Source organism: Ruditapes philippinarum, unplaced genomic scaffold (genome assembly GCF_026571515.1).
Source record: "Ruditapes philippinarum isolate M1 unplaced genomic scaffold, ASM2657151v2 ctg8556_1_1_1_1, whole genome shotgun sequence".
NCBI classification, from domain to species: Eukaryota; Metazoa; Mollusca; class Bivalvia; order Venerida; family Veneridae; genus Ruditapes; species Ruditapes philippinarum.
In genome coordinates, this window is record NW_026860796.1 from 1 (window position 1) to 25,894 (window position 25,894).

At 33.8% G+C, this 25,894-nt stretch overlaps 1 protein-coding gene across 3 annotated transcripts in view; it reads left to right on the forward strand.

The window, feature by feature from the left end:
* The first annotated feature begins 5,765 nt into the window (after nucleotides 1–5,765).
* LOC132713422 (sodium-dependent proline transporter-like) overlaps nucleotides 5,766–25,894 on the forward strand; it is a 32,645-nt gene continuing 12,516 nt past the window's right edge. For all 3 annotated transcript variants that reach the window (XM_060696016.1, XM_060696015.1, XM_060696017.1), the window contains exons 1-9: nucleotides 5,766–5,946; nucleotides 15,580–15,712; nucleotides 16,367–16,498; nucleotides 17,223–17,366; nucleotides 20,125–20,308; nucleotides 21,390–21,528; nucleotides 22,274–22,408; nucleotides 22,942–23,045; nucleotides 25,488–25,725. In XM_060696016.1, the coding sequence (XP_060551999.1) occupies nucleotides 5,824–5,946; nucleotides 15,580–15,712; nucleotides 16,367–16,498; nucleotides 17,223–17,366; nucleotides 20,125–20,308; nucleotides 21,390–21,528; nucleotides 22,274–22,408; nucleotides 22,942–23,045; nucleotides 25,488–25,725 (1,332 nt within the window). In that variant the 5' untranslated portion in view covers nucleotides 5,766–5,823. The remainder of the gene's footprint in view (nucleotides 5,947–15,579; nucleotides 15,713–16,366; nucleotides 16,499–17,222; nucleotides 17,367–20,124; nucleotides 20,309–21,389; nucleotides 21,529–22,273; nucleotides 22,409–22,941; nucleotides 23,046–25,487; nucleotides 25,726–25,894) is intronic.

Below are 25,894 nucleotides of genomic sequence, written 5' to 3' on the forward strand. Positions count from 1 at the left end.
CAGTTTATGGACAGTTTTTTTATAAAGTATGGGGGCCCAAAAACTGGTTCAGACGGGTATCATGTTTGCAAGCTGTGGGGTCATGCACACGAACTGCTGATGTTCCACATGCTTGAATATCATAAATATGTTCAGGCCATTCATCGTCTTAAACTTTTATTCAACCGTATGTACAGAATATATATTTTTTTTGGGAAAATTTTTCCCTTTTGGGTTTTAAGATCATGTTTCATTAATTTAAATGAATGACTGCTTTTCCCGTTTCATTTTTAATTTTTGGGGAAATTCTCCGCTCCGGTTAGATAAGTTTCTAGTTTGCTATTTTCTTCTTTTGGAGAAAAACATTTCAAATAGTCATTTTTAAAAATTTTCTGAAGCAATAACCAAGTGTTTTGGGAAAAACCCGAAGATCTTCTTTCACTATTTGAGCATTAAATTGTAAATAAAAATTTTTTTTCCCAAATTTCCCTGAAAGCCATTTATTTAAAAAGGGCCAAAAAAAAACGCAAATAAATTTTTTAAAATTTTTTTTCTGAAAATTTGTAAAAGTTTTTTGGCAATTAAAATTTTTTCATATGAAAAGGGCATTAGTTTTCTCCAAAATTAAATTTGGAAAATTTTTTAAAAAAAACCCCCAGCCGATATTTAAATGGGGTATTTTTAGTTACACCGCTGTTTCTGCCATAGCCTGCAAATGTTTAAAAACGTTTGCATTTTAATGTCATAGGATTTGGCATTTACATTTTAATATCATGGCAATTGGCATCAAATGAAAGGTAAATGTTCCAGCAATTTACGTCCACACTATTATGTCAAATGGTCGGTGTTTCTTCAACTTTCTTGCAGAATTGGCTTTTACATTTTAATACCAAATAACCGTTGTTTCTCATAGCAATTGACATTTACATTTTAATGTCAAATGGTCGATGTTTCTTGCAGAATTGGCTTTAAAGACTTTAATACCAAATAACCGTTGTTTCTCATAGCAATTGACATTTACATTTTATGTCAAATGTCGATGTTTCTTGCAGAATTGGCTTTTAGCAATTTAATACCAAATAACCGCTGTTTCTCATAGCAATTGACATTTACATTTCACTATCAAATGACCGGATTTTTACGACACATTTTAAAGTTTTAACACAGAAACAGTTACACACATGAAGTAAGGACTATCTAGGTAATAAAAAGTATTGGTTTCGCTATTTATTATGCAAGACATGCACCCAGTGTCTTCTTATCTGGAAAGTCTCCAAATTGCCGTACGTAAGGCCCAGTAGGTTGATGTTTTTCTTCTTTATAGTATTACTTTCATGAGGAATGTACTCTTTGCATATGCTTGTGCAATTAAGGACAGATCACAGAAGCATGTTGTTTCTATCAAATGTATGAAATTGTATTTGTAATGACGTCACAGATTCAAAAGAGAAAACAACAACAACAACAAACAACACCCACACCAGAACATTGATCTTTGTTTGTAACTACAATACAGTGTTATTTTAAATATTGCAATTTTTCCTTGTTTAATGAAGTCTATTCTGGCTCATGAAATCTAGATAAATAATCTTTATCAAATTAAGTAGAGAAGTTGTTTTTATCTTGTTAAACCAAGTAAAGTACACGAGGTTCTAGTTGTGTCTAATGCTCCCCAACAGTTCACATGACATTTTAACAGATTAAGTTAAATTTTCCACTCGAAGCAAAATATGAAAAAAATAATGATCTAGATGAAGCATCAGGATTAAATAGTTGTTGTCTATTTCCCTCTATTAGGTAACATGCCATAACTTACATCCATGTTCATCGAATCGGCAACTGCATAGTATATAAAAACATAAAATACTGCTAAACGTTTACTTATGATAACAAAAATGATACAAATTGCCTAAATGCAATGAATAGTAAGTTATAATGTATAATGATAATGTTATATGCACATTTTATGGTTATTGCGATTATCTCTTGCACATATATAGGAGTAAAACCTTGCCGCATGACTAATAGACGGCGCCTGGTGATGATAAAACATTTGACGTAATTATTGTGACGCTCTTTAACTGTAATGGTGTATACCATGATAACGACATTGTGCTCTATAGAGTTTGATTTTTAATGTAAAAAAACGTTACTTTTTTTGGCTTTTTACAACTTATGCATCATTGAAATATAACATCATAAATCACCGTATGAATAAATTTTAACCCGCGTGCTCAAAATTTGTAAAGTGATGTAAAATACTGTCATTTTTTTTAAATTTGTTTTATTTATATATATTACTTAAAACGTTACCAAACGAGAGTTACATGCTTTGTAAAGTTGGCTGAGCAACATTTGTGGTGTCGGGGTTTCAAAGTTCTAACAGTTTTACACATTTATGTACTCGGTTTTTGTTAATCTGCAAGAAATTTCTAAACATACTATGATGGTAACGGGTGACATTCTATATGATTTAAGTTTGCATCTTTATGTCGTATGCATTTTTTACAGTGGCGAAGGTATACAAAAATCAACACGTATACACGCGCGCAATATGTCTGTCAGAGTCGTTTTATTTGAGGCTTCTATCTAGTATTTACAAAACCCGTGAGATGTAAATTCTCTCTCTCCGAAGGAAAAACAACAACAACAAAAACAACAAAAAGACCACACACTAAAATTTTACTCTTCTTGGAAAATCTTTCTTTTTTTAACACCTTACATGTATGCCAGTTTTATAAGCATGTTTAGGTGTGCTTTGAATAAATCTTTTGCAATGAAAACCTTTCATTGAACGAGCTATTAAATTAGCTTCAAAGGCTTCGGAGAACTGTGCATATTCTCAGTAATATCTGTTTGGAACATTTCATAAAGCCAAGAATATTCTAACAATGAAGAAAAACTGTATGTCATTTAATGTGCTACTCCAGCATTGTCAGCCATCCAGTTTTTATTTCAGATCTGAAACATCTGTCCGGAGCGGTGGCCATATAGATCATTCATATTACAACAGTGGATTAACAACTCAATTTTGTATTATCTATATGCATCTTAATGAAATATAACATTGTTTCAAATTTAAGAAAATTTCGCAAAACCTCAGTTGATACATGTATTAATTAAACAAGGATTTATTTTTAACAACTTGTGAAAAGTTAGGAGGAAGGTTTAAAAGTTTCACTTAGTTCTTATACATTTATTTGGGTGAATATATAGAATGCGAACTTGAATTATAACGCGTTTTTAACTTTTTTTTACCCCAAATAAACTCCTTTGAGACCACTCATACATTTTATGAATCTATTACAGCTTGAAAATAACCATTGTTCCGAGATCAAATATCATTGTATTTATTCACTCAGACTTCTACTGCGTGATAAAAAATTCCGTATCTACATTTTTACCTTAAAAGTAGGACACTGCAGTGTTAAACAAAAAAAGGCATACATTTTTATGACTTTTTTCATACCATTACAAGATGACTCGAGTTCTTACCGGGTTATTTACTTTACGTTTATAGGAAGTGGAATAAAATATAGAATTTCATGTAAAGTTTGAAATGAAAGAAAACATATTTAACTTAAGCCTCATCAAAGTAATGATGTAAATCTGGCATTTTAATGGCATGGTGGCAAACAAGCATCGCCTTTGAACCCATGCAATTGTTCTTTAACTTCGTGTAATTTATAATAGGCGGGTATGGTTTTAAAACGGTATATGCCTATTATACGAGGGTTGTCCCAATATTCTGTGACAAGATTGATTAAAAGCTAAATAAAACAGGTACGAATTTGATATTTTAATATGTTATAAACCCATATAATTTATACATTTTCACAAATTTTCATAGATAAATATCAAGAAACAACAAAAATATGCCATAAGCACCATGGCAACTAACTGAATCGCGGCGCACGTCCAACGTCAAAGACGGCGTTAAATCTATATAAGGCGCCTTTCTCAAATACTCTCAATGGCTTTCAACGCAATAATGGTATCCATAAATCGTCAATTTCTGACTTAAATCATGTGGTTGTTAATGTCTGTTGAATGGTTGGATGGCATACATTAATTTTTGCTATACGCGAACTTCCGGTCTCGTTACTCCTGTTTTTAGCTGTAGGAAATAGGCGACGAAGATCGGTCTTCCTATCCATGTTTTTCTTATTTTCGCTTTTTGTAGTGTAGAACTCTGGTCCCGTTCATGCCTTTTGTACACAAATGCTCAGAATATGTTGCTAAACTGTTATATTTGGTATATTTGTTGAAAATCGTTACATGTGTCATCTCGAAATAGACATAAAACCTGAGTGACATGTTCACTGCGCCGCATATTCTTCGAACGAACGTCGCCATTTTAACTTTCCTTTTTTATATGGGATATTTTCATTTATTCGTATCTTTTTCGTTTTTTAAGTTATTTAACTAAAACTTTCAGAGATGATTTAAACATAGCAGCAGAGGAAGTCAACGTGACATTGTGCAGACACATCATCAGATATTTGAAATATACGTAATTAATTTCAGCCTATTCATAACAAAATGTAAATTATTTGACGTGCGCCGGCAACTCAAACCAATGTCGTTAATACTGAAAATTTCTAAGTAACTAGGGTAAATTTTTTTGTAAATGATTTGTTGTAATGTTAAATAATAAACTTAACGGTTATATGTGTGAATTATTTTCTATTGGCGTTAAAAATGAACCGGCTATAAAATTTGTCACGGACTTTTGGGACAACCCTCGTATATACAACGTTATATATAATATGCAAGACTTGAATGTCCGAGCGATTTATATGACATTGACGCTTTTCATTGATTTGAGTAAGAATTAGGAAACGAGAGAAAATTAATTTTCCTCTCTTTTTTGTATTATTTGCAAATGCTTGCCTATCTAGCTATCTTGGGTACAGGGGTAAGTTTCATGTCCACTTATGAAAGACTAAAATGTTACAAGTGGTGTATCTCAGACCTCTCTCCACAGCTAATTAAGCTACCATGTGGTTGCATGTACTCCATGCCTTAGTGGTTTCATAAACAACTACCATCATCCCGAACACCCCCACCCCCTCCCCACTCACAAAAGTGAAATCAATAAAAGAATTGTTTTAATCCTGTTATACCATGAAATATTTTGTCATTTTCTCTTTTTTTCTTACTAAAAAATAACAATTCAACTCGTTCCGACTGATTTTTAGTGTTAAATTCTCAAAATTTATACATTTTTTGATGAAGATAAAAAGATATTAGATATATGGTTACGAACATTGGCTTAAAGGTTGGCCTTTGTTTGACATTTATTTCTTACAAGCCTGTATTAAAATCGAGATTGTGTGATAATTGGGAAAAAAGGATCCTCATATTAGTTGTAATTTTATCTATCCTTTTATTCAGTTTCTACCCTATTAAGTATTTATTGTTCGGTATCACATGATCCGTGTATACGATATAGTCGTAGAAATTTTATGGTCCGTTGGTTTTTAATAGCAAATTCTTTTCTCTCGCGGCCAGTTTTATACTTATACATGTATTTTGAACCTGTCCTACTTTGAACCTTTGCGTACATGTATTGTAAAATCCAGGGGTTTCCTTGAAAGAACTATTAAAACTATACAGCATGGGTCTTTCAAATAGTATTGAAATGCCCTGATGCAGCCAACTACACGAAGTTGGCCACACTTACATGAGTGCTAGAAAAGTCACTTTTGCATGGGAGCACGGGTTTAATAGATGTAATTTAAACCGTTTTTTTTTGCGGCTACCACTTGAAGATTTTATATGCATCCATTTTACTTGTTTTTTTTTCTTTCAGCCAATCAGGAGTGAGAGAAAGGGAGCAGGATGTCGGCGCAAGAATACAGAAAGGATGACCGGTCGATAGAAGACCGTCTAGCTCATATCGAGACTCAAAATAACGCAATTATTGATGCCCTTCAAAAGAAGCATAAGAAGCATATTTTCATTGTAAGTTTTCTATTGTTTCAATAAAGTAAAAAATAACAAACATGTTTATACAATTTGCTTGAATAGGAGACATTGGTGGTAATAACATGCATAACATATTGGTTAAGTACAGATCAAATGCAACATGAAAATATAAAGTGAAAATAGCATAAACATCAAAATCAGAAAATTATACTTAAACTAAAAGTAATTATCAAATAGATCTACATGAGTATTTACATTTTCATTATGTATCTTGTGATATACTTTACATGCTTGTACAGTAACTATCACTGATGCCAGTGTCGACATTCTGATCCGACAATTAGATAATTGGGTTAACTCCCTTAGATAAGAATTCGCCATTTACACATTGGCAGTGTTTACGTGTATACTAATTTACACAGTCTTTAAGATATCCCATTGTTTTGAATGTTAATTGATTTCTTAATGCTTTATTGAATAATCAATTTGTTTCCCGATATATGATTTTAATTAGCATTGACTGGATCATTTTACTAATTTTAATGCAGTTATTTAGATACTAGTAGCCTGGAACCCCGTTGTATCGATCTATTTACCCATAAATCACAACTGCAGTTAAAAAATTTAAATCTCCCTGAATCTTTATTTTGTATCATTTATTTTTATTCTTTTGACATAATATTTACATGGCAAACATCACTGATATATAGTTTTTAGCTTTGGAATATACGTATATTTACACTTTACAGACATGTCAAACAGGTTGAAGAATTAGGTCACGCCATTATATCGATGCATTGTGAGAATCGCTCAGTTAGTCAAAGTTTTGGAAGCCTGAACCATGTTTATGTTAGATTTTTCAGTCAATTAGAATCATAGATGTCTGTTTTAAAATGTCAGCATAATTTAGGAACTTTCAACAGACAGTTAATGTACTTTTAATAAGAACACACTATTTTAGTATTTATAAGTCTATTTATAATCTACAAGGTCTGATAGTACCTAAAACATGTTTTTGATCATTTTTACGGCACAAAACAAATGCGAAAGATTTTCCCGACACTTTTGAAAATGTAAACAATCAGTAGCTAGTGCATTTTGCAAAAAAAATCGAAAAATTTGTAAATAGATCGATACAATGAATAGCACGATACAATGGGGTTCCACTATATTATTTTTTTGCTGATGATTCAAAATTATATCGAATTATGAGAAATATGTCTGATCAACAATTACTTCAAAATGACATTAATACACTATGTAAATGGAGTGACGACTGGTTACTCAGATTCAACTCTAGCAAATGTAAGATAATGCGGATTGGAAACAGCAATTTTGATACAAAATACAAAATGAAAGACAACACTGGTATTGATGTTGATATTGAAATCATTGATAAGGAAAAAGACTTGGGTATTAATTTTGCGTCTAATTTGAAATTCGATGAGCACATAGGTCGTACTGTTAATAAAGTAAACTCACATATCGGGTTGCTGAAAAGAAATTTTGTTCACATGGATAAGAAGAAATTTTTGTTATTGTATAAAGGTCTTATAAGACCAATCACTGATTATGGAAATATCATTGATTACCCTGTAACAAAGAAAAATAAACAACTGGTGGAAAATACCCAAAGAAGAGCTACAAGAATCATCCCTGAACTAAGAGGACTCACATATGAACAAAGATTAAGGGCTTTGAATTTACCAACTCTTGAATACAGACGTCAACGTGGAGATATGATACAAGTTTTTAAACTTATTCACAAAATAGACGATTTTGACTATGAAAAGTTATTCAAATTATCTGTTACAAATCATGAAATCCGAGGACATATTTATAAATTAGAAAAGTTAAGACCACTAAAGGTAATAAGACAAAATTCCTTCACTTATAGAGTCGTAAACGAATGGAACCTACTTCCCAGTGAAATAGTTTTATCAAAGAATGTAAATGAGTTCAAATCTAAATTAGATAAACACAGGCAATGGAAGAGATTTAAAATGGACAATATATATTAGATAGACCAATACCGGAGCGGACGACACTGAAAACGGAACTCGAGGGGAATGATAGTCCGTTAGGGGACTAATAAAGTTTCCCAAACATCACAAGGTATCACAAGGTATATTTGAAAAAATTGAAAATGTATTTAAAAGTTAATATTGTGAAGAATTTAAGAGGAAGCAATTTACATATTGCAAACAGCAGTCACAACCCATGCAAATTACTAAAAATGAGCTCAATATATTCCAAAATAGTGTTCACACTGTTGTTAGTAATGCAGTAGAAATAGAAATATATATGGTGATATATTCCCCCCTCCCAAGAATGACCATTTTTGCACAAAACATGTAAATTATTATCTAAATCTTAAATCTGTTTACTTTTGCTAAAATGTTAGTACAGTTTTCTCAGGTTTGATTTTATTGAACTATTTTGTCTCATCTTGAGGCAGTCGCAGCTTTAAACTGTTTTTATAATGTGACACATAGACTTGCACTTGTTTTCAACTCATTTGCTTTTGCATATCAGGCCTACCAATTATCTCTGTATATTGTATGAAAATGTTGTGCTTATTTGTAGCGAGATAATGACAATTTCAATATTTTACAACTTTTGTATTTTCAAAAACAATATAAAAAAAATCTTTTCTTTCCTCTTTTTAAATGGTAGTAAAGCTTTTCAGATTAAATATTTAGATATGTTTTAAATATGTGCTTGAAGTTTGTTCTATTTTAAAAACTGTTTGATGATGTATTAACTAAGTATACTATAGTATTTTATATGAAATCAGTCATTTATAATATAGATCTATATTATGATAAATATCAAGTTTCTTTAAGTGTATAGGCTATATCTGTTAATATCACTCATCCATGATGAGTTTTAATACCATTTTCATTGCACTTAATCTCCAGATCTACTGAAAATTGTGAATTATAATGTAATTTCATAGCTGATTTGGATGGAATGAATTGTATATTGAATATACTGTTACAGTACATGTCATTAGAATCCTGGTACCTATCTAGATCTGTCTTTTTTCATTGCCAAATCATGCAGGGGATGATTAATATATATAAATGATACTGTCATGCTTTCACCCTAACATCATAGGCTGAAATAATGCCACATTTACAATTCAGCATAGCCCTCCCTCACCCCCAAATTAAGGAAAAAACTTTCAAACTGCTGCTTGAAAATTGAACAGATATGTTTCTTAAAAATGACATGTATAATTATGGCAGTTTTTTAACTTTTGAAAAATTAATAATAAAAATTCCATAATGACAAATATTTTTCCCACTATGCCAGGGGACTTTCCTAAAATAGCTGGAATAGGCCCTGTATAAAATTTAACACTAAATGATTGCAAAATTAATATGTGTAGTTAAAACTTGCTTAAGATGTTTAAGTCATTTGAATGTAGGCAGCTATTATGACTTACTTAAGAGTACATGTATAATGACTGTCAGTCTCTTAATTTAATTAGTTTGACTATTTGAAGCATAAGAGAGCTCTATATTTTGCTTGCACAGGTGTCGGCATCACACTTCTATTAGGTTTTTGCATGCAGGTTGGTTACTAAGAAACTTCATAAGGGAATAAATTGAAACCTCACACACTAAGTATTTGAGAGTGTGACAGGAGGTCACTCTTTTGCAGAATTTTTGGACTTAAAATTTTTACATTATCCAGGCTCTTGTTTCACTATAAATGTTTAGCACAGAGAATAGTCATGCAAACTGTCCTATAATCAACATTGTACGAGGGTTGTTCGGAAAGTTTTGAGACTGGGTCAATATTTAGCGTTGGAAAAGATAAAATCAAACAAGAGTTTACTATGTATTACTTTAATACCTCATCTATTACAGTGTAAAATTTCATAACAATAGCTTCATGTATACAAAAGCTACAAAGCGTTAGGCACAGACACTACTGGTGACCCGGCGCACGCAACGATGTTATCCGACGTTGCCGTTATTTCCAGAGTTTAACATCACCGTAGAAAAGTCAACTGCTACTCCTTTTCAAAGTATCTTCCTTCACAACGTACACATTTCTCATGCCTCGTAACCCACTTGGCGAATACATTTCTATACCAGTCAGATTTAAATGTTGCAATAATGCTCATAACTCTAGAATCGTATACATGCGACGGTCGCACTGAAGCGAGTTTCTTGCAAGTGTCAGTTTATCGTCGATGACGGATGGGCGACCGCTCCTTTCCTTGTCTTTTGTTGACTTTCTGGCATCCCGAAACTCTTTATGCCATCTAAATACCAATGGTCGACTAACAGTACAGTACTGGCCACGCGAAACCCGCAAAAGTCGCGTTATGCCGCGAGTGTAGTCTATGTCGCGACGGGACACTTCGCGGTAAAACATCGCCGCGTGCAAGTTCGCCGAATTTCGTGGCGGGTCACGAAAAATCGCCGCGATGAATCGCCGTAATTTACGGCGAATCTTCAGCAATAATTGTATTAGAAAGTACTACTTGGTCCTTAATTCCCGTGGTCTTTAATTTTGAAAACTTTAAAAAAATCTTGTAAACGTCTTGTATATTTATAAATATTTAGCATTTGAACATGTACAGCGTATACATTTTGTATATTAAAAAGCAATCAGGTGCTGGTGAAAATTAGTTAACAATAAAACGAGATAGAAATTACAAAAGGTAATTGGTACTACATCAAAGAACGCACGATAACAAATTGTCCAATTGTTATTTTGATAATAATACAAATGTAATTAAAATCCATTGTTTACTTTCGCACATATTCTATTTTTAGAACAATGCAAAGCGACATTTAGCACCGATTCACAGATGTAACTAATTATTACGTCTAATACGCTGATTATGATTGTTGAAAACTGTAAAAGTTTTATCACTTAAATTGACATTCTTTACCTTCAATTTCACGAGTAAAAAATGCCAGGTGCATGAGTAGGTGATGAGTAGCAAGATGCAAATCAGATTTTTTTTATTCCCGCCAAATCAGCCAGGGCATTTGACCCAAAAAATTCCCTCGAAAACAAAAATAAAATCGGAGTTAAATCACACATTTAATATGTAAAGTAACGAGTGATCATTCATGAGGGCATTCTGTGCATAAAATTAGGGTGTTACTATTTAAAGTATTTACATAAATAGCGACCAACCAGGGAAGGATATTTTCCTTACGTCACGCAGTACTGCATGCGCGCGGCAATTAAGTTGAATTAACTAATAATAGCACGTATCAAATTAAGGTGTGGAAACGGGATTAAATTTTTTTTTTCAAATTAATGAATATTTGTAAAGCATTTATATGGTCACTAGTTTACCATGTGGTAATTTTAATGTGCTTTGGGGTACATGTTCGTTTGTTTATGACTGACGACACTGATTAAATACTATAAGCCCATGCAATAAAACATTTCTGGTAGAAGCGTGGTCATAAAATTGACCGAAAAAAATATCCTTTCATATGCATTATTGTTTTGATAGCAGACACAAGTATTGCACAATATCTTCAAGATCATTAAAATGTAAATAAAATATCACAATCAAAATGCACTTACGATTAATATGTCAATAATTGACACAATCAATATCCAACATTTTTTTTACTTGAGCAATAATTAAACATGTGTAATCATTCCTTGACAAAAAGAAATGACAGTTTTTTTCTGATATATAAAAAAGAGGTGAAAGTCAATCGAGTGTCGGCATTTCTTTGATGATTCGGCAACAACTACAGGTGTGTAAACATCAAAGATTCTTCAGAAGAGCCGACCAGTCATTTGTCAGAGGTCATTTCGTGTGTAAATTTTGTATTCATTATTTAACAATGGAAACATTATATTCCTTTTATTTATGGATGCTTCTTTTTGCGCGAGTGTTTTTGTGTCTTTTAGCGCTATGGAATTTCAACAATCGGCGATAATTTTCGGTAACTAACAATTAAATATTTTAACATTTTTAAAACAGGGGTGCAAATATCCGCCATTCAGAAATTATAGCAGACAAATCTTGCGTGTGTTATTTTTTACAAACGTGTAATAAATTGAGTAATGATCACCCGAGAGAACGAAATGTCCCGGTGATCCACTACATTTAGAAATGAACAAGTTAATGTCGTATCAATTATGCATCTTTTTATGTAACTAAATATCTTTTTACACATATATTATATTTATATCTCTACTTTAAACTCAATATGTACCCCCCCCCCCCAAAAAAAAAGTTTTACACGTGTACATGCACACTATTTACCTGCAGATGGAGCCGCATACTTGTACTGCGTCGCATTTATACATTGAGGTCATGATTCCGCCATTCACGGAAAGTTTTTAACGGTGTTATTTGATTTCGCCGTGGTTATTTATATTTGCTGTTGGCATCAAAGATAAATAGAGAAAGGGCATTTTAGCAAATTACAAGATTTTCTTCATGTAGATCTACTAATTAATTTTCGTACTTGTACATGTATATCTGGTTTCAAGTTCACAGACTACACTTATAAATAGATCTACATTTATTATATAAATGAACATGTATTATTCCCCGCGAATCGCGGCAAATGTTCACGGCAAAATCGCCGCGAGTTGAATTCGCGGCGATTGTCTCAAGTTGCCGCGAATTCGCTCGCGTTATAAAGCATGAGAGTTCGCCGCGAATACGCGAATTGTGCGGGTTTCGCGTGTCCAGTACTGTACGTCCGTTGTTTGCCTGTTCTAGAAGTTGCTTAGTTTCTGTTGGCGTTTTCCCAAGATTAACGCCAAACTTAATAAAAACACGCTGTTCCTCTTTTGACGGTGTTTCCATAGTCGTTGTCTTGTCGCGCACGTATTGCTATAATGATCTGCGGTAACGGCTTAAACAACTAGCGGAAATGACGTCCTTAAGTTGGAAGTGACGTCATAAAATTTTCGTGACGTTTGGCGCAATTTTAGGGGCTCTTTTTATTCAGTAAGAAAACTTATAACAAGAAAATAGTCCGTGCGCCAGGATGCGTAGACAGGTGTTGCTATGGAAACGATTATATGCAGTATAGTAACGTTACAACGTTTTAAAGACATAACTCGGATAAATAACATATTAAGCTATAATTTGTATTAAATAATATTCGCAGCTGTAATTAGAAACAGAGAAAATCATATTGTCTCAAAACTTTCCGAACAACCCTCGTATTATATAGACATGCAGGGATAACTGAGCAGGATTTATTAAAGTCTATATATATATAAAGTAGGACCTTAATGACAAGGCAAGAAATTTATAAACAAACTGAGCAAAGTATAGGATTTTATGAAGTTCTACACGGCAGAACCTTAAAATAAACTTTCTGCCTGAGTAAGTGCTTAACATTGTGAGATATTTGTATTGCATAGCAAAATTTTCCATATGAAAAAGAGGATTACAAAATTCAGTTCAAAAGATTTGAATTCAGTTCATTATTTATAAAACTATGGTATATTATCTAAGGTATCTGAAATCTTACCCCGTTTTAACATTGATGATACAATGTAAAATGTGGTTTAGAAAAAGATTAGAAATCATAATATGGTATCATACAGGATTAAACATTTTTTTAGCTTTTTAATGTAGTTTTTCCCCCCACTAAAATAATGTGTAAGGCAATAGGTATTGAGTATGTAAATAACCCTATCATAGACATCTTATTCATCAAGATATTTGTAACATAACACTTAACACACTATAAACGTAAAAAATTTATGGGTTTTGTTCAAAACATTGTTAGGTTGTTCACAGGTAAAAGACTGTAAAAAAGCTATTATCTTTGGACTCTAGTAAACAATTTTTTTATTTTATTTTTGACAAAGAAAAACTTAAAAATTTACCTAAATATGTTTGACGAGTGTAGAGTGCAAACCATGCACAAAATTTTTGCTGAATGGTAAAAACCTGACTTAAAGTAGCCTAATTATATTTTCTTCTAGAGCATTTTATTCTTTTTATGTGCAACATTCATATACACCAAATAACATTAAGAGCTTATGTGTTACAACTATATTCAAGAATCTACTATAAGATAAAATGGTAACAATAAAATTTACCATCTAGAAATGTTATAGAAAAACATATGAGCCGTGTCACGACAAAACCAACATAATGGGTTTGGAACCAGCATGGATCAGTCTAAACTGACCAGTCTGATCAGGATCCATGCTGTTCGCTATCAGTTTCTCGACTTGTAAAAGGATTGGTAAGCGAACAGCATGGATCCTGATCAGACTGCCCGGATGCGCAGGCTGGTCTGGATCCATGCTGGTTGCAAACCCATTATATTGGTTTTGTAATGACACGGCTCATATGAGATACAGCTTGCCGGTATGAAATTTTGGGACGGATTCAACGATTTCTGGATGTACCTTGGACGGAAATGCATGTGTCATTCTGTGCCACAGAAAACAATTTGTTGACCTTCTAGGCAGAAAACCAGAACAATTCCAGCTGGAATTGTATTATATGCTGAATTTTATACATAAACAAAGGTACATTTCATCCTGGACAGAAGTTTCATTGGATGGAATGGTCTTTACTCTGCGTTGAATTCTGTACTTAAGTCTATGAGGTTTCTCTAAAAATTATATATCTACCCTTTAAAGTGAATAAAAGTTTCAATTAAATATATAATTTATGCAGTAACTACATTCAAACATACATTAGTGCATAATAATGGTTTTAAACATTCGTCCAGCTTATCTTTGTCTGCACTGATCACATGGCTAGACTTTGTTGCTGCCAGCAGGGTCAAGGTTAAACTAACATCGAGGTTTATTCTTTTATATTTACACAATATATTAACTGGTCCACAAATCATTTATACAAACATACATATATAAAGCTTTAAAATTAATTAAAGTTCTGATTTAGAAGACTTTCATGTTTATTCTAATAAATTTTTTTTTTTTTGAAAGTCCTCAAAATGTCCATAAATATTCATATTCAGGGATTTATTCATATAAATGCATGTGAAATGATAATAATTTTTTTAGCATGGCCCTTTTGACATGCATGATCATGAATTAATAAATCATAAAATGTACAGATGAAACATTTTAAGTGCTCTTCTAAAGTTGAAATATCTGTATAGTGTAGACTTTATATTAGCTTAAGAATATTAACTTAGCTTAAGAATATTGAATGTTGGCGTCTGTTTTTTTATACTTGATATACAATCATGCAAGTGCAAAATATTGAATATTGAACATAATATTCCATAAATCTTGTTTTGTTTGCTGTAACATTCATGTTTGACCTCCAAACATTGTATATACATGTATTACAATTTGTATTGGTATCAATACCATGCCCATGCTTTATGCAAAATAAAATTTTCTTTAATATTGGTAAAGTTATCAGATTGCATGTATGTTAAAAGCATTTATGTAAACAAAATCATTTTTTGGTGGGTAGTGGGGTGAAACAATTTTAACTTGCGTTAAACATTAGGAGGGACTATAGTCTCTGAGGTTACATAAATAATGAATAAAGATTCACCTTCCTCACTTAAATGTTTGGGGGATTTCCGTTCTAGCATTTTTTGGGGGGGGGGGGGGTGAGGAGTGGGGTTACCCTTGTACAACTACGAACTTAAACCTTAAATAGGTGTCATTGTCATCAAAGTTATGCAAATTTAATGTTTTATCTTGCAGGGCCTTGAGGATGAAAATGAAGAGAGAGGGAATTGGTCAGGCAGATTTGATTTCTTCCTTAGTTGCCTTGGTTATGCTGTAGGTTTGGGAAATGTTTGGCGTTTCCCGTATCTCTGCTACAAAAATGGAGGAGGTAGGTTAAATTGCACCATTTAATTGTCAACTCCCTCCCAGAATCATTGTTGGAGATAATTGGGGAAAACAAGCCAATATTGTTTCTGCCATAGTCATTGTGTCAGGTCAAATTGTGGTGGCTTAGTGTTGGCACCAAATTAGCTGGGAACTATGTCAAACTCATTGTGGTGTAGGATGAAAAAAGAAGTGGGGATTTTATTGAAAATCTAAAAGTCAAAAGTTTTATTACCCACCCTAGGGTGGTAGTGATGTTGTTGTAATGCACTGATACATGTGTGTATTGGATGGTTATGTATACAATGTAAGTGTAGGATGTCAGTTTAATTATAGTTTAACAACTCAACTCTTTTATGCTGTTTGAATTTATGAGGAAATATAATACAGTATATGATAACATAATGCATCGTTTATGTTAAATGCATTTCTTAAATCTTTAACATGTTCGTTATACCTGTAATTTTTAAGGGTACTGTAAATAGTCAGAATTATGTTAATGAAAAAGAATGTCATCAAGAAATTGTTTTCTAAAAGTGCATAAGACCTATTCCAACTTTGAAGAAGATGAAGGATGTTAGTATACAAATTCAGCACGACAAGTGTCAAGTATTTATAATATCAAAAAAAAATATTATTTTCATATTGAATATTTCAGGTGCCTTTTTCATTCCATACGTGATCATGTTGGCATTTGTTGGTATGCCCATCTTCTTCTTGGAGTTATCACTTGGTCAGTTTTCCAGCAGTGGTCCACTGACATGCTGGAAATACGCTCCACTTTTCCAAGGTATAGAATAGAATTTTATTCTTTGATTAAATGTGAAATATCATGCAGATCACTGTTTTAAAATAACTCAAAGGAGCAATATTAACTTTTTCACCTGTTAACCGTGAGCTGCACTGTTGTTGCAGTGAACTGCACTTCTGCTGCAAATTTATAATAATCATTTATTGAATGATAATTATGATATCAAGGTCCCAGCCACAATGTTCACAATCTGATTTATTAAAAAGTTTACGAATAAGAAGTATATGTAACATCACTTATTGTTGTCTATAAGGTGAGGGGGCATACATGTTTCACAAATATCTCCTGTAAACTTTAATCCATCGCTTTACAAAAAGGATTTGCGTGACTGGTTGTCTAGAGACAACATAACTAACTAACATAGGCCAGAGACAACATTATTAAACTACTGTAATAAAGTGGTTCTAAGTAATAGTTTTGTTGGTAACTTGCATAAAACAAGGACAATTTGTGTAACATTCACAGGGCTATACTCTCTAAATTGGGAAAGTAAAAAGCTGATGTATGTTAGGATTTTTGTGGAAAATTGCATTATTTTAAAGAAAATTTCTATTTTTAGGCCTATGTTATATAAGATGAAAAACCACTGATTATTTCATCCATGATACTTTATTGTATTGATTATGGTATTCTCTGAACTAATATTCAACTCTACAATTCTCTAAACTAATACATGTATTCAACTCTACAAATAACATTTCAGGTGTAGGAGTTGGTATGGTTGCTGTATCAGCTATGGTTGCCATCTATTACAACATGATCATAGGCTGGTCACTCTACTATCTGTTTGCATCATTTACCAGTGAATTACCTTGGGAAAAATGTGATCCAGAATGGGCCACAGAAAGTAAGTGTCCTTTGTTAACCCTTTTAGTGCTCGAACCAAAAGCTTAAAGCGTTTGCCACCAGTATGGAGCCAGGCCAGCCTGCACAGCCATGCAGTCTGACCAGGCTCTATACTGTTGGCTGACAAACTTTAAATATTCAAATTGATATCGCTAAAATTGATAATAGACAGTCCCAAATATTGAAGTTTAAAATATCCAGTATGTTATGGGTTAATTAGGACTGTAACAGACTATAATGAAAAAAAATCAAAGCACAGAAGGCGCTGAATTTGATTTGGTCTCAGAATGTCAGAAAGGTGAAGGTTGTGAGATTATAAACCAATTTGTTTGTAAAGTATCGCCAAATTCTATTTCCAGTGTTAAAACTATAGTAAATTGGCTATAAGACTAATTGCATCACTGATATTCAATTCAATGTTTATTGGCTTAATCAATTAAAAAAAAAAATATATAAAAAAATAAAAAAAATGAGTTGCCTGAACTGGGATTTGAACTCCGGACCTCTCGCTTCCAAAGCGAGCATGTAAACCCCTCGACCACGGGGAGTTATAAGATAATAGCCTGAAGAATACCATATTATTATGCCCCCCTTCGAAGAAGAGGGGGTATATTGTTTTGCTAATGTCGGTCTGTCGGTCCGTCCGTCGGTCTGTCGGTCTGTCCGTCGGTAGACCACATGGTTTCCGCTGATTATCTTGAAAATTATTTATCACAAAGTTTTCATATTTTACATAGTGATTGGTCATAACTAGTAGATGACCCCTATTGATTTTGGGGTCACTAGGTCAAAGGTCAAGGTCACAGGGGCTTTAAATGTCAAAATGGTTTCCGCTGATTATCTTAAAAGTATGTATCACAAAGTCTTCATATTTCACACAGTGATTGGTCATCACTAGTAGATGACCCCTATTGATTTTGGGGTCACTAGGTCAAAGGTCAAGGTCACAGGGACCTTGAATGTCAAAATGGTTTCCGCTGATTATCTTGAAAAGAATTCATCACAAAGTCTTCATATTTCACCTAGTTATTGGTCATAAGTATAAGATGACCTCTATTGATTTAGGGGTCATTAGGTCAAAAGTCAATGTCACATGGGCCTTAAATGTCAAAATGGTTTCCGTTGATTTTTCCATAATTGAACATAAGTATGTATCACAAAGTCTTCATATTTCACACAGTGATTGGTCATAACTAGTAGATGACCCCTAATGATTTTGAGGTCACTAGGTCAAAGGTCAAGGTCACAGGGACCTTAAAATGTGAAAATAATTTCTGCTGATTATCTTAAAAAGAATTCATCACAAAGTCTTCATATTTCACATAGTGATTGGTCATAACCAGTAGAAGACCCCTATTGATTTTGGGGTTACTAGGTCAAAGGTCAAGGTCACAAAGGCCTTAAATGTCAAAATGGTTTTCGCTGATTATTTTGAAAAGTATGTATCACAAAGTTTTCATATTTCACATAGTGATTGGTCATCACTAGTAGATGACCCCTATTGATTTTGGGGTCACTAGGTCAAAGGTCAAGGTCACAGGGACCTTAAAATGTGAAAATGGTTTTCGCTGATTATCTTGAAAAGTATTCATCACAAAGTCTTCATATTTCACATAGTGATTGGTCATCACTAGTAGATGACCCCTATTGATTTTGGGGTCACTAGGTCAAAGGTCAAGGTCTCAGGGGCTTTAAATGTCAAAAGGGTTTCCGCTGATTATCTTGAAAAGTATTCATCACAAAGTCTTCATATTTCACCTATTTATTGGTCTTCTTTTGATTTAGGGGTCATTAGGTCAAAGGTCAATGTCACATGGGCCTTAAATGTCAAAATGGTTTCCGTTGATTTTTCCATAATTGAACACTTCCATGTACCCATTTTTGGCAAGTTTCTTTAATAATATTACCAATTATGTGAGTCAATGGCTAGAAAGGGGGGTATATGTGTCGTTCGACATTCTTGTTCTTAATTAGAGTTTGTAACCCTTATTAATTTCGATATATTTTGTTCACGGTAAACCTGTGGTTTAACACTGAAGTAAATAATCATGGAGCTGAATATAAGCATGTATATCTATAAGAACAACACATTTATTAGAAATCTTCGACCAATCGGGAACAGTTTTTTTGTTACGAAAATTAATGCACCTGTCATTTGACATTCTTTACGCAGTGATCTCCCCTGCATTTTTCAGCGTTAATGTACATATGAAGGAAATTAACCGCTTTGAGGAGTTAGACTACTTTCGGCAATTGCAAATAAAAGAACATCAGTGTCTGAAATTTCGCTACCATTATTTGTTTGGTCTGATGACCCAAACAAATAAAAATGGTATATCTTAATAAGGATGTTATGAATATTGATATATGTAGTGAAGTTGTTGTCATTAACAAATTGTTTCCAATAGATCATAGTACAGACTGGGAAAATGTGGATTTCTCACATCTTTGGGTGTCCATAGTCAAATAGTTAAGGTTATTGACATCAAACTCCTTGTCCCTCAGTGTTGTACGTTCAATCCCACCAACAGATTTTTGGTTCCTTAATGTGAAGAATCTACCCAGCCCACATAGGGAATGTCGATAATTCTGCTCAGGTACCTGCTTGTTCTTGAAAAAATGTATTAAGGGGACGTCAGAGGTCTTCCTCCACCAGTAAAGATGGAAAGTTGCCATATGACCATTATTTCTAAATATTAAATTTTTCTTAATTCTGGAGAATCTCTTGTGTTATGTCATTGTAATTTTTCTGTTGCTAGTGTGCTTGGACTATATCAAAAAGGTGGATAATGCTGGTGCATGTGAGATGATGGAATATCATGTCAACCGTACACAGGGAGCATGTTATAATAAAACCACTGACAAAATTGCTGCCATATTTGACCTGGCCTTGGCAAAGGATAATGGAATTGAGAGGCAACTTCCATCAGAGCAATATTTTGAGTAAGTTTATATTTTCATTCCTTTTTAGTAAAGAAAAGCATGCAATCAGAAATGGTTTGATAAACAAAATATTATCAATATCAGGAATGATCCTTTGTAGCCTGTACAAAATTAACATAAAAGGTTCCATTCTGATGCATAAGAAGGTCATTAAATCATTAAAAAAAATTATTTCTTCAAACTTTTACGGCAGTGCCAAAGAGCTTAGATTTTTGGCATGTATCACTGCCCAGTGGATGTGAACAATACTTATATGAGTTATTTACAAAAATTATATAATCCATGCACCAGTGTGATAAGATTTAGCCAGGTTGTGCCCAGTGAACTATTTAGTACATAATTACTTATAGGAAAAGTAATTTAAGTCATCCTAGTATCTATAGATTAAACTGCTGGCAACTGCGTCGGGAAATTAATTTTTTCTCACATTACTTTGGCCTATAACCTGGTGATCAAGGGTTAAAATCCCAGGCATAGCAGGATGTTTTCTGGTGCATTTGCATCCATTTGTAAGGAGCTAACAGACTTCCCGAAATAATTTCGGTCGGAAGGACATGTCTGGTAAATTTTGATGAGGTCTGACGATTCTTTATTCCGGATTGGTCCGACTGTCCGGCTTTTATATAAGTAGCATGTATACAAAATGGCGTCGCTAAAGGTGCTAAACCTGGGAAAAGACGGAAATCGTCAGAGGAGCGCGCAGAACAGCAGTAAAAGGATGAAAAGAATAGACCTGAGAGAAAATATAATGAAAAATGGAAGCAGGCCCGTGAATGGTTGGTGTACAACACTGAGGAAAAGAAAATGCACTATACGGACTGTGCCGATTTTTACGGTGAAAAAATTAAAACTGAAAAGTGTCTTAGAAATACAAACACAAGTTTTACTTTGATTAAATGTTTAATTACATTCAGTCTGACAGATTTCATTTCGGTCTGACAGATTTTCATGGTATGTCAGACCAAATGTCTGACACTTTTTTTTAACTTTCAGGAAGTCTGAGCTAAGAATATAAGCTTATGATTTTACTGTCTATGTAAATGATATGAAACTGATCAACTTCTCATGTTTTTACTTACAGACGTAAAGCTATTGGCAATGCTTTTAGCGATGGTCTTGGGGACTTGGGGCCGATGCGTTGGCAGATGGTTCTATGTTATTTACTGGCTTTTATTTTGGTAGTATTGGCACTCAGCAAGTCCATCAAGTCATCAGGAAAGGTGTGTTTTTTGTTGTTGTTTTTTTTCCAGAAATTTGTCCTGGAATACATGTTATGTAAAATTATAATACTGTTTGTCTCAAACTATAAAACAATGTTTGAATAATGGGATACATAGAAAGATTTTGCAAGACAACAACAACACTGATGATGTCAAAGGAGTCAATTTAATAGCTTGATTTTTTTATTTAAAACAGACAAGTTTAAAATGAAAATTGTTTTTTCCTCATAGAAGATTGTTGTGTTAAAGATTTTTGAAAGGGTGGGAAATATATAATAAAAATGTTTCAAGGAAATATGAAACAAATATTTTGTAAAAGACAGTATGTAAACTAAAAAGCAGTTAAAAACTTGTGAATTAGAATTCAAAAAAAGGTCAATGAAAAGTCCATATTTTGCTTCACCCTTGTAGGGGGAAGATAATCTTGAATGCCTTATTATTTCCCTTGAGTAAAATTTTTTGCCTTTTTCTAAAAAACTCTTGGTATTCACATCAGTTGATTATCAAGGGCATTAAGCATGTTTGCAGACTTATGCCCCTTTTCTATATTTCTTTTATTTTACTATCCAGTACTGAGTAATGTGGTGCCTGCTCTCAGAGGACATGTCTTATTATATAGAAAGCATTCAGATGAATAATTTTGTTTTGCTCAGGGTCATTATAATTGCTTATTGGTGTGTATAATTAAACTATACCAGATTTTTTATGCCAGCTTATGATGGATGTATTTTGTTCTACTTTGAAGGTTGTATATTTCACTGCAACATTCCCCTATATTGTACTTGTCATATTATTCGTTCGTGGATTGATGTTGGATGGATATAAAGAAGGAATAGAGTTCTATATCACACCAAAAACTGATAGACTGACAGACTCTGTCGTAAGTAGATTTGTATGGTACATGTTGTTATAAATCACTTGCCCCTCACCACTGTGGGTTCGAATCCCAACAAGGACTTTGGATTCTTTCATGTGAGAAAGCTATCCAGCTAGCTTACGGAACGTCGGTGGTTCTACTCAGGTGCCCGTTAGTGCCTGAAATAATGCACGGAAGGGCACCTGAGGTCTTCCTCCACCAGTAAAGCTGGAACGTCTCCAAATGACCTATACTGTGTCGGTGTGACGTAAAACCCAATCAAACAAACAAACAAACATGTAATTATACCAGTATTTATACTTTTTGAAGCATTCACAAAACTGGTATGGTGATCTTTTGGCAATTTATATAGCTCAACATGCATGGCAGATTTCTACTGTTTCAGTGTGTAGCAGTTGGTCATTGGCATCATCAATTAAGTTCTTAACAGTTCATTAAAAATGCAATTTTAGAAAACGATTTTTTAAATTATGATCTGATTTTGTTTTAACTATGAATTTTGATGATAGCCACATCTTATGCATTATTTGTTTCAGATTTGGAAAGACGCTGCTGTCCAGATTTTCTTCTCCTTGTCAGCATCATGGGGAGGCCTTATTGCACTTTCCAGTTATAACCGTTTCCATAACGACTGCTTACGGTGAGTTGTGCATTTCTAATTTTTTTAAATTTTTTATTTTAAATTATACTTATTTTAAGAAAGAAAACACCATGTCACCATTTATGTCCTTGAAGGCTATTATATTACAAAAGGTGTCCTGTAAATTTTGTATTCAGTAATTCACTAAATAATTCTAGATATGTATGACAGTTGATTTTTGCAATGTAACGTTAACTATTTTGATGCCAATGAGACCATTATATGCATCATGGATAAAAATAAGGTGTTGCAACCTAAATAAATGATAACTATATCTTTCGGACGAGCTTGACTGACTAATAAGGTTATGCAACTTGGATTGGTACCAGACACATGTATACCCTTAAGAGCATTATTTCCAGTTGTTCACAGATGAATTTTGCATAAAACTCTATTTTATAATACATAGTTACATTCAGCAAATGATATAGAACAGATTTTTAATTTGTTTTTTTCATTGAGGGTAGCTTTATATAGTCAAAAGGGGGGTTTGACTTATTCTATATCAAAATGATAAGTAATCATTAATGTATACAGTATAATGTTTTATGAATTAACCTATGGATTCTTTTTATGCCCCCATTTCGAAGAAAAGGGGGTATATTGCTTTGCACTTGTCGGTCCGTCGGTCTGTCGGTCCGTCGGTCCGTAGACCAAATGGTTTCCGAGTGATAACTAAAGAACCCTTAGGCCTAGGAACTTCAAACTTGGTATGGTGATTGGTCATGACCAGTAGATGACCCCTATTGATTTTGGGGTCAAGGGGTCAAAGGTCAAGGTCACATTGACCTTGTAAGCAAAAACGGTTTCCGATCAATAACTTAAGAACCTTAAGGACTAGGAACTTCAAACTTGGTATGATGATTGGTCATGATCAGTAGATGATCCCTATTGATTTTGGGGTCAAGGGGTCAAAGGTCAAGGTCACATTGACCTCTTGGGTTAAAACGGTTTTTGATCAATAACAAAAGAACCCTTAGGCCTAGGAACTTCAAACTTGGTATGGTGATTGGTTATGACCAGCAGATGACCCCTATTGATTTTGGGGTTAAGGGGTCAAAGGTCAAGGTCACATTGACCTTGTAGGTAAAAACGGTTTCTGATCAATAACAAAAGAACCCTTAGGCCTAGGGACTTCAAACTTGATATGGTGATTGGTCATGATCAGTAGATGACCCCTATTGATTTTGGGGTCAAAGGTCAAGGTCACATTGACCGCTTAGGTAAAAACGGTTTCCGATCAATAACTAAAGAACCCTTAGGCCTAGGAACTTCAAACTTAGTATGGTGATTGGTCATGACCAGCAGATGACCCCTATTGATATTGGGGTTAAGGGGTCAAAGGGCAAGGTCACATTGACCTTGTAGGTAAAAATGCTTTCCAATCAATAACTAAAGAACCCTTAGGCCTAGGAACTTCAAACTTGGTATGGTGATTGGTCAAGACCAGCAGATGACCTATTGATTTTGGGGTCAAGGGGTCAAAGGTCAAGGTCACATTGACCTTGTAGGTAAAAACGGTTTCCCATCAATATACTAAAAACGCTTAGGCCAAGGAACTTCAAACTTTGTATGATGATTGGTCGTGACCAGCAGATGACCCCTATTGAGTTTTGGGTCAAGGGGTCAAAGGTCAAGGTCACATTGACCTTGTAAGTAAAAACGGTTTCTGATCAATAACTTAAGAACGCTTAGGCCTAGGAACTTCAAACTTGGTATGGTGATTTGTCATGACCAGCAGATTACCCCTATTGATTTTGGGATCAAGGGGTCAAAGGTCAAGGTCACATTGACATTGTAAGTAAAAACGGTTTCTGATCAATAACTAAAGAACGCTTCGGCCTAGGAACTTCAAACTTGGCATGTTGATTGGTCATGACCAGCAGATGACCCCTATTGATTTTGCGATCAAAGGTCAAGGTCACATTGACCTTGTATGTTAAAACGGTTTCCGATCAATAACTAAAGAACCCTTAGGCCTAGGAACTTCAAACTTGGTATGGTGATTGGTCATGACCAGCAGATGACCTATTGATTTTGGGGTCAAGTGGTCAAAGGTCAAGGTCACATTGACCTTGTAGGTAAAAACGGTTTCCGATCAATTAACTAAAAACGCTTAGGCCTAGGAACTTCAAACTTTGTATGATGATTGGTCGTGACCAGCAGATGACCCCTATAGAGTTTTGGGTCAAGGGGTCAAAGGTTAAGGTCATGACCAGTAGATACTTGATAACCCTTATTAATTGTTTGATCACTGGGTCAGAAGTCATGCATAATAACCTTATCACATGACTAATTGGCTGCTGATAGGGGGCATACATGTTTTACAAACATATCTTGTTTTAGACAAATATAAATTTCTATTTATATACATAATTTGTATTTATAAATGAATTCATAGAAATAACTTCTATTTATAGATACATTAATTTGTATTTATAGAGATGCTATTGCAGTATCACTTGGTAACTGTCTGACCAGCGTTTTTGCTGGTTTTGTTATCTTCTCGTACCTTGGAAACATGTCGCATGAACTAGGAGTTCCAATTGAAGATGTTGCAAGAAGTGGAGCGTCCCTTGCTTTCACCGTATATCCTTACGCTGTAACCCTACTTCCTGCCTCACCGTTCTGGGCAATCATTTTCTTCCTGATGTTGTTGACACTTGGAGTAGATTCGCAGGTACATAAATAAACATAATGAACAGATTGAGTTTTATCGTATCCTTTTACATTACGTTTGCCACCAGAAAAACTTTCATATGCATCAATAGACTCCGGAATCAAGAATATTTTGGGTTTTTCCCCAGCTTATCCAGGGGTACAAACAAACTTTAACATTTACAGCTTCA